The sequence below is a fragment of the Helicoverpa zea genome, chromosome 8 (assembly GCF_022581195.2).
Source record: "Helicoverpa zea isolate HzStark_Cry1AcR chromosome 8, ilHelZeax1.1, whole genome shotgun sequence".
In the NCBI taxonomy this organism is placed as follows: domain Eukaryota; kingdom Metazoa; phylum Arthropoda; class Insecta; order Lepidoptera; family Noctuidae; genus Helicoverpa; species Helicoverpa zea.
Genome location: NC_061459.1, coordinates 5,365,559 through 5,381,125, shown reverse-complemented (window position 1 = coordinate 5,381,125; position 15,567 = coordinate 5,365,559). Strand labels below are relative to the sequence as shown.

The 15,567-nt window shown below is 36.1% G+C and overlaps 1 protein-coding gene across 1 annotated transcript; it reads left to right on the top strand.

Annotated features, from left to right (window-relative positions):
• Positions 1–5,435: 5,435 nt before the first annotated feature.
• Positions 5,436–15,522, top strand: LOC124632469 (myosin-7-like). Its single transcript, XM_047167318.1, has 18 exons — positions 5,436–5,712; positions 6,225–6,310; positions 7,658–7,723; positions 8,023–8,119; positions 8,428–8,534; positions 8,731–8,914; positions 9,275–9,423; positions 9,576–9,697; positions 9,814–9,970; positions 10,138–10,320; positions 10,565–10,680; positions 10,762–10,870; positions 10,952–11,114; positions 11,207–11,346; positions 13,680–13,798; positions 13,976–14,093; positions 14,346–14,552; positions 14,928–15,522. Exons 1-18 carry the CDS (start codon positions 5,610–5,612, stop codon positions 15,243–15,245), a joined length of 2,544 nt encoding a protein of 847 aa, XP_047023274.1. The 5' UTR covers positions 5,436–5,609; the 3' UTR covers positions 15,246–15,522.
• Positions 15,523–15,567: the final 45 nt, after the last annotated feature.

Below are 15,567 nucleotides of genomic sequence, written 5' to 3'. Positions count from 1 at the left end.
CTACATTTACGGGCTTCATACTAAGAAAGTAATATATAGGTAACATTGCACGTAAGCAATCTGATACAAATTAAACTACTTATTCAGGTTAACCATGACGTTGGTTCGCTATGGACGTTTAGCGTTGGCTGTTCACCGAAGCAACGAGTTATGAACCGAAGAAAGAAACTGAGTGCTTAGTGCGAGTTTTCGTGAATTTTTTTACGGACTCACATGAGAGCGCGTATACTAAGATTTGTATGGAACAAAAACAGCTCCACCTAGTGTCAAAAATTGGAACCTGTTTTTGTTCCATACAAACAGTGTTGCCAACAGTTGTAGAAGCTTACCACCAGAGTCAACTTTTAAAACCACCAGAAAACCACTAACAAAAATTTATCCCACACTTAAAATCACCAAATTCACCACTAAAAAAATATTGTTTATATTTTATTGTAACCTAAAACAATTTAATCATCCAAAGATGTAACTCGGCAACGATAGAAAATTAAAACAGACAAAGCATTACATCTGTTTAGCAATTCATCCGACCCGATCCGAATCCTTCACAAATTATAATCGGCGTAGTAGTTTCACAAATTGTTTAGTTACGCATTTGACCAATGAATGAGTACTTAATATAATTATATAGTAGTCGTTCACCTTTTTGTTTTGTAGATGCTTTTTTGACATTCCGTGAGACTTCAAATCTCCATAGTAACTCCTTAAAGTTGTACCACAAAACTTACATTTCGCTACTTGACCCGCAGTACTTTCAACATTTCGCCACTAAATAGGGGACTTAAACCACCAGTATTAGTGGAAAATCCACTAAGTTGGCAACACTGCATACAAATCTTAGTATACGCGCTCTCATGTGAGTCCGTAAAAAAATTCACGAAAACTCGCACTAAGCACTCTGTTATGAACCGAAGCGTAACAGCCTTACGATGTTGAAAAATGTGACTTTTATACCTATTTTGATTGACATCGGTCAAGTGATCCACGTTGGATATAGAACTCAAATGTTTATCAAATGTTATGTCTAGTTTGTACGTTACAAATATAAAAAGGTTGGTCTAAAACCTACGATGGTCATATGGATTAAAAATTTCGGTTACAAGGCGTGATCGATAACGATTTCTTTATTTATTTAACCAAATGAAAAGGGATCGTCGATGATAAATGTATACACGAAAAATGCTGAATTAAAGAGTGTGTAATATGAAACATATACTAATTTAAGAGTCCCTTTCAGAACAAGAAAATGTTATGTGTTCTTCTCAGAAAATATATGAGATTTCAAAATACATACTTAATTTGAATTTAACAATTTTGCAAATAATGTGCAGTTATGTTTCCTCCTTTTCAATGCTAAAACCAATGCTAAGGCTATTATTGCGAGTGTTTTTATAGAAATCAGTCTATCTAGATATCTGTTCTGTATTGCATGTTTACACCATATCTTACCAGTCCACTGCAGAGGACGTTGGCTTAGCACTCATGACAATTAAATACAGACAATACAGTAGATAATACCAACCGTATCAGTGGATTTGTTTGATAAATAAATGTAGAGTAGAACAAATCACTTTGCAACACGCGAGAAGCTTTGAACAGTGGGAGAACCCATTGCTGATTTAATATTTAAAATTCAAGAAGGGATAAGACATTTTCCAAAAAACAAAATACTATTTCTAAAACGCCCTTGACTTTCTTTCTTCTTCATTTTCAGGTCAGCTCTAAACTTTCGTTGTTCCGCAGCTTTATCAGACATACATCTGAGTGTCAAGTTTTTACCCCATGTAGGTCCATGTAGGTTCCACTCATCAGATCCTAGACCTGATCAATGGGAACATTTGAGAAGTATACCCATTCAACCAAAAATATAATTGTTCAAGTCGGTTGGCAATTGACGGAGCCTTGAGCGAACAAACAATTGACGGAGCCTTGAGCGAACAAACAATTGACGGAGCCTTGAGCGAACAAACAAAAAAAAAATACATACGTCCGAATTGAAAATTCCCCTTTTTGGGAAGTCGGTTAAAAAATATTGAAACAGCTCGTAGAAAAAATGCTGGCTATGTACTTACGTTATGATTTATGAAAATATTGTTGAGCGTGTAGATAATGAAAAAAAAATTAAACCGACTTCCAAAAACACTAACTAAAAAGCAAAAAAAAAAACTAATTTTAGGTGCATCGGCCTAGAAGTCGGTGTCTAATGGATGTTACTAAGTTAATTTTGCCACCGACTTCTAGGCCGATGCACCTAAAATTAGTTTTTTTTTTTTGCTTTTTAGTTAGTGTTTTTGGAAGTCGGTTTAATTTTTTTATAAAAAAGTTTTTTATTTACAGCTTTTCAGTGATACAAATACTTGTCACTATCCATATAAGTGGAAAGTTCTCATCAATACAAAGAATATAAGCCCAAATACGAGGTATTTTACATATTCAGTTGTCGAGTTCCCTCGACCTTCTCTGGTCTCCATCATCATGTCAGCTCCAAACCTTCACTGTTGCAAAGGTCTAGTCAATACAAATAATATAAGCCCAAACACGAGGTAGTTTACATATTCTGTTATCGAGTTCCCTCGACCCTCTCTGGTCTCCATCATCAGGTCAGCTCCGAACCTTCACTGTTGCAAAGGTCTAGTCAATTCAAATAATATAAGCCCAAACACGAGGTAGTTTACATATTCAGTTGTCGAGTTCCCTCGACCCTCTCTGGTCTCCATCATCAGGTCAGCTCCAAACCTTCACTGTTGAATAGTGCTTTCAGGCATACGCCTGAGTGTCAAGTTTTTACCTTATGTATGCCTACAACTTTCGAAGGTTGCCCTCGATTTCTCAGGGTTTCCATCATCAGATCCTGACCTGATGACTATGGGACCAACTGGCAGCTATTCCGCGTCGAACAAAAAAAGAATCACGTAAATCGGTCCATAAACCTCGGAGTAATCGATGTACATACATAGAAAAAAAAAAAAAAAAAACATACCGGCCGAATTGAGAACCTCCTCCTTTTTGGGAAGTCGGTTAAAAAAAACGTAAGCATTTAGTACAACATTTCCTTCAATATGTTTACTTCATAAGTACGTTCACAATTAGGGCAAAGATAACAGTTTAATCCTTTGTTATTATAATAGTTTATTACTTCAATTATTGTTAGCAACTATTTAGTAATCCTTAGATTATGACGAAACGTTAAAAAAAAAACGTTTTACTTATGTGTTAATATTTATATCGACGTAAATCGTATATATCGACGTGCTTGGTTTACACATTTCAGAATCAAAGTTAATCACATAAGTACCGAGAAAATCCATTTAAATCCTGATGTGAGTTTATCACAAAAACCATCCCAAGCAAAATGCGTTCCAAAATATTATTTCAGATCCTTCAAGAAGGAAAATAGCAGGAAAAACGTGATTATAACTTTAGTCACCAGCATACAATTCGTTGATGTTTTTTTCAGCCAAGAGTTAAGATTATTTACTGATCCCGGAAATCTTCTCGTCCCTGGATAAATTACGACATAATATGTCACCGTGGGGGCTGCTGCAACTCGCAACATTAAAGGAATTCTTCATATCGGAAAAGTAGGTTATTTCGTAGCCTTTGCAACGCAAACAAACAAACATCGGTTTTATATTTTTTAATACATTTTGTAGAAAATTGTTCTGTGGCTCATGAATATTTTTAAAGTAATTGGGGACAAAATATTTATAAATCAAGCGCGCACTTGCTGCATATCTTTCAGTGACCTAGTTTTAGCTTTGTTTTTGTTTTTATTCAATTCTGCTACTGCAACATTACCTACATGACTTAGAAAAATGCCTTAAAAATTTCAGAATATGATAACTACTTATCTTAATAGATTTCTGTGAGTTCTACCTACACTATCTAAGCCTTTTGTAAATACTGACCTTCTTGACACTTTCTCGGCTAACTCTTGCGACTTTATGGGCTTGAATCATGATCTATTTAATGATGGAAGAACATTCATGTCGCCCAGAACTTGGTCTATTCGCACTTTTTTCTTGGCGGCAGCTTTGGCATGCATGTGTACCTATTTATTTCCATTCTCACCTCCATCCAACTATTTGTTCAATTACAACATTAATATCAGAAAACCGGTCAGGGCCCAGAGCAATCAGGGATTAGATAAGTTGTTTTTAACACCAATAACTGAAATAACAATAAATCTCACAAGGATATTTTGTGATTGTATTATCACCACTTCACGTCACATTATTCTATCAACAATCAAGTTGCTTATTTTTTATTAAAGTTTTTTTTTTCTTCTTTTGGGTGTAATATTTTTTTAGTCTATGACTATTTTTTTTTACAAATAGAAACTTTTCAAACTTCAATATAATTTGGACATCATTTGGAAATATGGTGGCAAAATGTGTCAAACCAGGTGATTCTGACAAAATTTTCAAGTCTATTAATCTTTATATCAAAAGTCTTCAAAAATACCAAAAATATTGCACAATGTTGAAAGCATCGCAGCCTTCAGCGAACGGTGTAATAGGTATTTGTAAATTTTATAACACATGAAAACACAATATCGGCTTATAATCTTTAAATGTAGACACATAACAATTCTCTCTAACAATGAGGATGTTTTAACTTATGCTCAGGCGCTCTTACATTCAGCAAATACTCATTTTATTGCAATTCATAAATTTCGTAACCTAATGAAAGAGTTACGGGACTTCTTCTTGAAAATCCCGCAACGATTGAAAAACTCCACCATTTTGTGTTTTCACGTTGTAAAAAATAATGATATAAAAATAAAACCTGCCTAGTTATTTTAGTTTAAAATAATTAGTTAAAGAAAAATGTATTTCAAAGTATAATACGAATAGTTTTTGCATCTTATCAAAACGTGGCCGCCGCGCGTGCGTCGCGTCTCGTCGTCACAATTTCTTTCGAGCCCATCCTTTATTATAAGAAAGGTCAGCCTTTATTCAGCTCAATGGATATTTAAATTGTATGTTTAAATTATTATTGTAGCATATTTTTTCAAACATTACAGTTTTGTGTCTACTGGTAAAAATTAAAGTATGTTTGCACGAGTTCATATAATTTTGCGAGCAAACAACTAGCGTAACCTTCTGCGATTACCTTGATTATTAACGTTCAGATATTCGCATACTTACTGATTATAAATATATTGCCTTCGTGTGCTTATCCGAGGACAAAGATAGCTGGGACGTGCTCCCAAGGTTATTCCAACGTTTTACTGAATGGAACCTTAAGTATCTCTGTAGTAATATTATTTTTATACCTATGCTTAGGTGATTACTGTTACTTCTTCGATGTTGTTTGTTATTATAAAATAAGTAGTTATAGGTCATTCTAATTTGCTTGAATTAATATACCTAATAATACTTTCTCCGAAGCAGAATTTTTGTATTTAGATACTTGTCTCCTACTGAGTACCTACACCACTTCTCGGCTTTTTCAATCCAAATTTCCTATTGTCCTTACACTATGCTCTTTCACTGTGAATCCGGTAGTTAATAGACACTGTTTTCAACATTGTTGTACTTATTCAAGTCTCATTTGTTAGAAAAGTCATATAACTTTGAAATCGTCACATAGGTACCACCGAAAAAATGCCGAAAACTGCACAATCTCACCCTCAGTGTTCCACAAAACGCGCTCACTCGCCGGGGAAGAAAGAACTGGCCAACCTATTGAAAGATGTCTTATCACTAGGTAGGTTTTCAATTACTATTATCTATTAATATCCACTACTATTGCGAGAATTTATTCAGGTATTGTTATATTAATTTAAACAAATTAGAATTGATATTCCTAGCGGTGAAGGCACAACTATCGGAACCGAACTCGCAGATCGACACAAAATTGTGATTTTTTTACAATTTTTCAAAATTGTGATAAAACTATGAAACCTTTCACACATTGCCTGCGTCGGTGTACTGACGCTTTCATCTCAGTGGGCGTTCACCATAAGACCAACATGTTTTTATCTCCAGTCTATTGTCAGAGATAGACTTCGTAGAGATTGTACAGTACCTATTAGAAAAATATAGAAATACATATAATACAAAGTAAATAGAATTATTTCTAAGCCGGCTCAAAAATATATTACGTACGACAAATATATTTTTATAAGAACGACTACTGCGTAAGGGCATTGAAGTCAACGCCTAAATAAGTAGCTGATAAGCAGATAGCATTAATATAAGCGGTGTTTATTTTCTTAGATAATGAAAGCGGTGTGAAGAAACGACCCATGAGAGCTATCGCCAAGAGGGCACATTCTGCCAGCCCCGTCACACCACGGCCTAGAGTGAGTCTTTGTTACTTTACATCAAAAATGAACCTTGTCTTACACGATGAACACAGAAACTGCTAACACAATTATTATGAATCCTATAATTTCTACAACCTAGATGTTCAACTTATGCTTCTTGTATAAAATATTACCTCTATGATATCATAATTGCTGGGAATCGGGTGAAAATGATAATAAATTGTTTAGGGTTTAGCATTCAATAATATAATTGATCAGTTTAGTGCGAGTTAAAAGGTTATTGTACAACGAGTTTGAAATTCGAGATTACCTTTGTGTTTTAAAATGTTGTGGACTCTTCTTCCGAGAACTTTGACTTCTAAAATGTTGAATTGAAAATACGGGGCTTCACAAACTAGGGCTGTACCTGCCATGTGTGTTGGCTAATAGATTGAACTGTAAAATTGATGCACTTTTTGTCCATCACACCACCAATAGAGTTAAATAGGTAACTAGATTTTTTGCTGAGATACACACTTTCTCAGTTTCTTATATATGTATTTGTGTATAGAAATCGAGTGAAAGCAATTTCTTTACATTTGATTTTACATTTTTTTTAAATATAATTTGGTATATTTAACCTGGATTGATATTGATACCATCTTGCTGAAGTGGGTGCTATTCGTTTGTTTACTATTATATTGTAAGGATTAATAAAACTGGTAGAAGTTAAAATATGGACTTGAAACAACCATGGTAGTACATGCAATGGAACCTAAATCATTCATCGTTTTATTTTCGATTTGACATGTAGGATGCCTTGTGCATGTTTTGGAGTTTTTTTTTTATTCCCTATTGTATTCTTAGAAATGCGTGTATATCTGTACATTCATACATGGAAACAAACTTTTGAAACCAGTAACAAGTCACTTAGGTACCTAATATTGGCAGACTAGAGTCCCGGTCTCAACATAAGATAGACCAAAAGTCTCAATATTTGGTCTATCTTATTATTCTTGATACAGTAAAATTATAAAATTTGAACGTGCATAGAATGTAACTTGGCAAGGTTTACGTACCTACCTACTATTGCTCTTTTTTTATTTAATTCTTGTGGATTTTCTATAAAACCGTTTCGAATATAAAGATTGATCGATACGGGACCTATAACAAATCGAACAGGTACCTAATAATAAGTATGTAATTTGTTACGTTCAGGTTATTTTCTGCAAAACGTTTATGTATAAACCCGAACATATATGCGATTTTATTCATAGCGTTATGTAAGATGTGTTTTTCTTCAATTTTACTTTATTGGTAAAACACAACACATTCTTGTAATCAAATGAAATAAGGATTAATTAAAAAATGAGAAAGAAATAAGTTTGCTGTGATATCTTCCAGAGCCCACTTCATTTGAAGAATAAGGCAGCAGACAGAAGATGCCAGAGTCTATCCCCGTGCACTGCTGTAAGTTCTTGTTAATCTAGATCTAATCAATATAGACAAACATACGTAGGTTACATGTTTTATAGGGGTACTGGTAATTCGTAAGTGACCCATGATTACAAACAACTTTCTCAAAAGTTTTTTGTATTCTCTGTAGTTTAATCACAATAGCTAAACAAGAACAAAGTTCAAAAAAATGTTACCTTAGAATTCCAGTATATATAGAACCCCTAGAAATATGTATAGGTACTTTTTCTTGTATTGTTAACAAATGTACATCAGACTTTTGTTAAAATTATTGCTCATTTATTACAAAATAGACGCAGAAGAAATCTCAAGAGCATTTCGCACCAGTAAGCGGACAGGCACCCGACGGGATAATGCAACCCTTTCATATACCACCAGAAAGTGACCCTGGTAAATAAACGTTTTTTAAATATATCTTTTAGATAATTGTTGGAACAGGGGCTCAGTTCTAAGATATCCAATTGACACATTACTAAGTTAGGCGAATTGAGTTACTGATCTGTTTGAAAAGTAGCTGCTAGCATTTATAGTTACGAAATTCTCCTTTCCATTTTCTATTTTTTGAAGGTAATATCCCTGAAAAAATCGTATACACTGATTGTGCTGCCATAATCTCATTAATAGTGTAAATAGATTATTTAAAAGTTATTGTGGCTATAGTATATATTTTATAGACCTTTATCTGTTTTATTTTACAGAAAAAGATTTGGTTATGCCTCAATGTGTTTTGACCAAAGTAATGCGAATTTTAGCAACGAAAAAACGAGAGTTCCTGAAAATGCGCAAAGGTCTAATTTCTCAACAAGTGAGTCATTTCATTCATGTTGTTAGATAGGAGACATAATGTATATTTTTATAAACTAAAAAAAATAACAGTACCAGTATCTATAAGTGTATGATTGCTGTGCTTGGAATCGAGGACAGGCGCTCCGCAGATGATTCTCCAGGAAAGCAATAAAAATGTATGATAAATATTATAATACACATATTTGTGTGCTTAGAACGTGATGTTGGAGAACTTCGCGCAGCTCAAAGAGCTGGAAGCCCGGGCGGGAGTGCATGCTGACGAGTCTATGGGCGAAGTGCGCGTGCTCTCGGTCAGCGGCTGGCCGGCACATGACCTGCTTATGTTAGTTCGCGACGACTTGGCGATGCCGTTAAATTCTGAAATATCCGGACTTTTTGGTGAGAATTAAATACCTACATATTTCAATTTACTTTGACGAAATATCTAGGAATAGTCTGGCAAGTCATATGTTTGTAGTGTTCATAAGAAGAATTGATTCTATTCAATATTTGGGTGAAGTAAAACCTTAAGGTGCGGTTTTTATCCAAAACTAGCTTTCGCCCGCGGTTTCACCCGCGTCCCGTAGCCGGATGGTGACAAAAACTATCCCAAAACCTTCTCCCGGGTCTAAGTTACCTCCCCTCTAATTTTCAGCCAAATCGGTCAAGCCATTTTCATGTTATGTCGTGACAACGGAAAGCGGGTTTCATTTATATATATATGTATATAGATGAATAATTTTACTGTTACTTGCTTAGGTCCACATGTTCTTCAGCAAATAACAGCGCAATTGAACCCTATACCCGAAGAGATGTTAGCGGTTAGCGCAGAGATTATGGCGCGACGAATAGAACTACTCAATCTTCTGAGGGGCAAGCACCGAACAGATCGGGCTACCTATCTTACTGTAAGTTTTCTTCTGTAATCAAACATCGGAGCCGCCATTTTGATACTAACGCTGATGCTTGATTCATAATGGGAATTTCCCATAACAATCAATTATGCATTTTCCACACAGTACTTGATAGGTACTTAATTGGTTGAATTATTCTGTTCCAGAATTTAGAATGGAAAACGAAGAACACTGAATTTGATCATGAAACAGAAAAGCTACATAGAATGGTGGCTGGTACTGCGGAGAATTTGAAGGCTAAAATAAATTATTCTCTAGAACTTGCGAAGTAAGTATTAGTTTTATTTACTTGGATCACTTTTTTTTTCGTTGGTTAAAATAAAATTAGATGAATCTTATTTGTTTCGTAACTTAATTCATTCAAAACAATAAAAAATTTTAAAGGATTCCTTGGGTCGATCGAGATACAATGATGAAAAAGATTGAACGGCTACAAAAGGAGAATATGATACTGCAGCACAAACTAGAAGACGTAACGAAGAAAGATACTGACGAACTTAAAGAACTGGGACCAACGTCGGATAATAGGCCCAACTATCAGGTCGTTGATCGCTGTACTAGCACATCTGTTACATTGTTTCAAAACTAGTTGACCTAATTCCGATGTATTGTAAAAATGAGCACATGAAGTTGAACCAATAGAAAGTAATAATGTTAATGCTTCTGAAGATGTAGATTGTTTATTGAAATGTACATATGTGTCAGCAGGCAGTATGCGAGGAGTTGTCGAAGGAGCGTGCGGCGCGCGAGGCGCTGAAGGAGGTGGTGTCGGCGGCGGAGAGCATGCTGCGCGTGGCGCGCGCGCGCATCGCCACGCTGGAGCGCCAGCTCAAGGACACGCGCTCCGAGCTCGAGGCGGCGCGCAAAAAGCACAAAGACCTCGAGCAACTCGTAAACAGACTCGCACAACATACACATAAGACAGTGAAGTTGTAACACTCTACATTACGATCCCATTCTAAGGGATCGAGCTATCACTATACATATTATCCTACACTTATTGCAGTTAGCGATTAGATGATGACATTTCTTCGAATTTTATTCTGAAAAGTAGTGGAATAAGATTTTCAGAAGTGACATTAATCTTAGACGACTACTTAAACGAGATCATAAACGATTGTATATTTATTTTCAGTATCGTCATCGGGAGACTAGCTACGATGCGCGCTCCAAGAAGTTACTTGAAGTTTCTAAAACAGGAGAAATTACTATCGAAACACTGTCCCGGCAACGAGATGCGTTGGAACTCAGGTTTTTTGAAATATGCGTATTATATAAAAGTGTTAAATAAGTTTTTGTGTTTATTTAATTACTGTCTGATGTCATTTTTAGGGTAAAGGAGCTACGTGAGCAGGCTGAAAACGCGGAGAGATTGGCTTCTGCAAGAGAAGCTGAGCAACGCGCTCGCGCCGAGTCGCTCCAGGCGAAGGTAGCGGAACAGGTGCTAAGCATTCGGGTCATGTTACATTCTGAGCTTCTGGACCATCGCTTGAATGGGTATATGATGGTTGATTAAAAATAGTTCTCTGTTCAGGAAAGAGTCAAGGCAGCTACTGAGAGTCGTGTGACAGAGCTGGACGCGAAAGTCAAAGAGTTAGAAGATCAATTACAGGCTTTACGCGAACGTTCCGTGAGGCTCGTAGATATGGAGCGACGACGATGCCTTGAATATGTACCTTCGAAAGGTCAGGTTTTTGCATGGACGCTTATATGTGGAATTATAAAATGTATCGGTTGCTGCTTAACGAATCGAATTAAACGAGTTCGCCTGTTGCAGAGAGTGAACCTTCCGACAGAGAAACTGAGATTTGGAAAGAACTTCAAGTGACTCGAGTTGCCTTATCTCGCGTAGAGGAAGAACTAAGACAAAGTAGAGCTGATAAAGATAGCTTTTTAAATTCTTTGTCTCGGATTGCGGTAAGTTAAATTGACAGAAGCTAATAGTCCCCAGGCCGGCGAACAAATTTTTTTTTGATACATATACATTTAAGACTTTGTAAGTGTCTTCCTTACGATGAGCCCGACAAACTTTTCGAATGCGCAAATTTTGGTGCCGCTGCGTTTTTTAATGCTTGACTCCTGAAATTGTCGATATGACGTCACTATGGCTCTTCGTACATACACGTTTCATTTTTTGAGATTCGTTTAATAAAGTTAACTAGAGAATGGTGGTCAACTTGTCCGATAAAGATCGTGCTGCGTTTGGAGTGTCCACCATCCTGAAAATGTCGGTATGACGTCACTACGACTCTTCGTACATACACGTTTCATTTTTTGGGGTTTGTTTAATAAAGTTAACTAGAAAATTGTGGTCAACTTGTCCGATAAAGATCATGCTGCGTTTGGAGTGTCCACCATCCGAAACATGTCGATATGACGTCACTGTGTCTCCCCATACATACATGTCGGTCAAATACAACAATGATAGATAATACTATTCTTATTGCAAATATCGACTTGTCCGACAAATGTAGTGAGGCAAATAGTCAGTTCGACAAGAAAATGAGAAAAAAATATTACAATTGGAAGAAGTTTATTCTTTTTGTCAATTTCTGACTTAAATATTCACGTGCATTATTTAAGTATATTAAATTGGCATACTACTTACCAATTTTAATTACTATTTTAGAAAAAGTAGCCTGACTAAGACGTATTGTTGATAGTTTATATTATGTTAAGGAATAATATCCCACATCTATTAATGGACTATATATCAATCAAAAGGTCTTTTTAAGTGCAACATTTTGTCTCAACATACCACTTATCAATTCTTAGTATTTTAGAAGATATAGCCCAAATAAGGCGTATTATCGATAGGTTTTACTATGTTAGGGAATAATGTCCCACCTCTAGGTATGAACCATATGTCAATCGAAAGATCTTTTTAAGCGCTATATTCCGTCTTAACATACCACTTACCGATTCTTAGTATTTTGGAAGACATAACTGACCTAAGGCATATTATTGATACTTTACATTGTGTTAAGGAATAACATCTCACTTGAAGTTATGAGCCATATTTCAATCAAAAGATCTTTTTAAGCGCAAGGTTGTATTAGCATAACTCCGACAAATCGTTAGTACTTTAAAAGCTAGAGCTTTTCTAAGAATATATTATCGGTAGGTTCTGTCAAGCTAATCCATTACTTCTTTAGTAACAAATTATATATTATTTGAAAAACCTTTCCAAATGAAACATTTCGTGCTAACATACCTACTTCCGACAAATTGTTAGTAGTTCAGAAGCTAGAGCTTATTCAAAATTATAATTATTGATAGATGTTTTCAATTAAATAAATCCCATCTCTAGTAATGAGTTATACATCATTCAAAAGACGTTTTTAAATGCAACATTTCATATTAAAAAAACTTCGGCGAATTGTTAGTATTTCAGAAGCTAGAGCTTATATAAGATTATTTTATCGATAGGTGTTTTCAAGTTAATAAATCCCTCCTGTAGTAATGATACTATATCATTCGAAACGACTTTCTAAATGCAACATTTACTATTAACATACTTCACACCAATTGTCAGTACTTTATACCAAATCTTAAAATATATCTATATTTTCCGGACGGTGGACACTCCATATGCAGCATGATCTTTGTCGGACAAGCTTACCACAATTTTCTAGTTAACTTTATTAAACAAATCTCAAAAAATTAAACAGGTATGTACGAAGAGTCGTAGTGACGTCATACCGACATTTTCAGGATGATGGACACTCCAAACGCAGCACGATCTTTATCGGACAAGTTGACCACCATTTTCTAGTTAACTTTGTTAAACGAATCTCAAAAAATGAAACAGGTATGTACGAAGAGTCATAGTGACGTCATATCGACATTTTCAGGATGGTGGACACTCCAAACGCGGCACGATCTTTATCGGACAAGTTGACCACCATTCTCTAGTTAACTTTATTAAACGAATCTCAAAAGATGAAACGTGTATGTACGAAGAGCCATAGTGACGTCATATCGACAATTTCAGGAGTCAAGCATTAAAAAACGCAGCGGCACCAAAATTTGCGCATTCGAAAAGTTTGTCGGACTCATCGTAAGGAAGGCACTCACAAAGTCTTAAATGTATATGTATCAAAAAAAATTTGTTCGCCGGCCTGGGGACTATAATGTAACTGTACTGAATTTTAAGTAAGTTAGGAAAATTCAGCAACTTTTGAAGAAGCTCTCACTTTATTTATAGTAGCAGTTCATGTGCTCCTATTAAATAATACTTTAAAATTCAGCAAGGAGAAGGATCGGACAACGTGCAAGAAAAAATTGCAACGGAATTATTAGATAGAGAACAGAAGATTGTTAAACTACAACACGTCATACAAGAACAAAGAGAAAATGAAAAATTGATGTGAGTAAAATTTTCAATTAGATAGATGGACTTTATTTATTACATGATGTAAGTTAAAACTTTAAAGTTAGCGAACCAGGTTTTGTAAAATTAGAGATTTTTAAAATAAATTAGAAAAATATTAATATACATATATAACACCCGCAATTTATTAATTCTCACAATATTTACGTACAGGGAACAGAGCATGACACAGTATGAGAACCAGCTAGCGGCACTACGTCTTGAAGTGAAACGTTTGCGGAACTATGATGGTTACGCAAAAGAAGTTCCGTATCAAGAACTGCATACAGAGGTAAAGTGTTTAGAGGTTTCCTTTTAGATGCGATGCGAGGTGCGAAGACATACGGCTTATCCGAAAATGACAAATTTTAGCAATCGAATATAACGTTCCACTGTTGTGATAAGGTTGGAAATATATAAGAGATTTGACAAATACAAACTAAGATTTAAAAGTTTGGATACTGGATTTTCACTGCAACAATTGTCTTTAAAAATACCCCACTCAGCAAGAATATGTGATTTATTTACTTTCTGATTTAAACAGCTGCTGGAGTTGCATATGCAAGTGGAAACTCTGTCGCGGGAGCGTACCGCTTTGGTGACGGCAGCCGCGTCGCGCGCGCTCATGTTGGAGCGGCACGAGCGCTGCGCGGATTTGTTCGCGCGGATGATCCGCGCCCGCCGCGACCTGTCCGCGCTTCTCGACGGCCGCACCGACCCGGCGCCCCTAGACGAAGCTGGCCAGGCGGAGGTTAACTTCCAGCAAACTTTGAGGCCCTGCCTCCGTCAAAGCCGCTTTCTGATTATTTATGCCACTTACAGATGGCGCAAATACTGTTTTTAGGTCAACATTAAAATTTTGCGAGAGCATTGTGTATATGTGACAGAAGAGTATCGGAGGAGAAAACATGCTGCGCCGTCTCCAAATAAAATTAGGATAAGGGCAGGAGGGTGATGACTGTGTATATGCGATATTTTATGTAAAATTATTATTACATTATATAGTTTAAAATTTTTGCCAGTGCATATTAGGGTTACAAATACGACATTCAGAGGCTTCGCTATGTGAATCAATTGCGATTACAATCGTCACCATGTAAATAATAATCATGTATACTTTGAGTAGGTGTCGAGATCGTTGTCGTCGGTGTGCGCGAGCGCGGCGGACACGTGGACGGCGCTGCGCACGGAGCGCGCGCGCGTGCTGCGGCTGGAGAGCGCGGTGCTGGCGCAGAGCCTGCAGCTGGAGCGCGAGGGCCGCGTGCGCACGCAGCTCGAGCGCCGCCGCGCCATGCTCGAGCGAGAGATACTGCGCTCCCAGAGCGAGACCACAGACTCCTCTGTATTAAACCCCATCAAAAATCCAAGTTTGGTATTCTCCCAATGTTTTTTTATGTATTTAGGAATAACAGTGTTTGTACTCAATTTAATAGGTTTAGGGTAGTTAGAATAAAAATTGAAAAATTATTTTAAGATGAAATAATATCTGGAAGATGTCCTGTCCCAATTTTTGTAATTTGTATCGACGAAACCATTTCTTCCTAAGATTATTGCTATCTACTTTTTTTATTAAAAAAATACGAAACATCTAATTTAGTCTTTTCTTTTTTCAGATTTAGGACATTCTTGGATATAAATGAGAGATGACGCTACCACCTTTTAAAATTAATAGTTGAGCTACATGTTATTATGTCAATAAATTGTGTAATTTAAGTCACACATAAGAAAATTTTATTTCTCTTAAATATAGGACAAGTTTTAATACA

Bases quoted from the DNA above. Each gene is read 5' to 3' on its own strand.
- LOC124632469 (XM_047167318.1), top strand. From the start codon at position 5,610: ATGCCGAAAACTGCACAATCTCACCCTCAGTGTTCCACAAAACGCGCT. The intron at 5,713-6,224 runs GTAGGTTTTCAA...TTATTTTCTTAG, and splicing joins GAAAGATGTCTTATCACTAG to ATAATGAAAGCGGTGTGAAG. The intron at 10,681-10,761 runs GTTTTTTGAAAT...TGTCATTTTTAG, and splicing joins CGAGATGCGTTGGAACTCAG to GGTAAAGGAGCTACGTGAGC.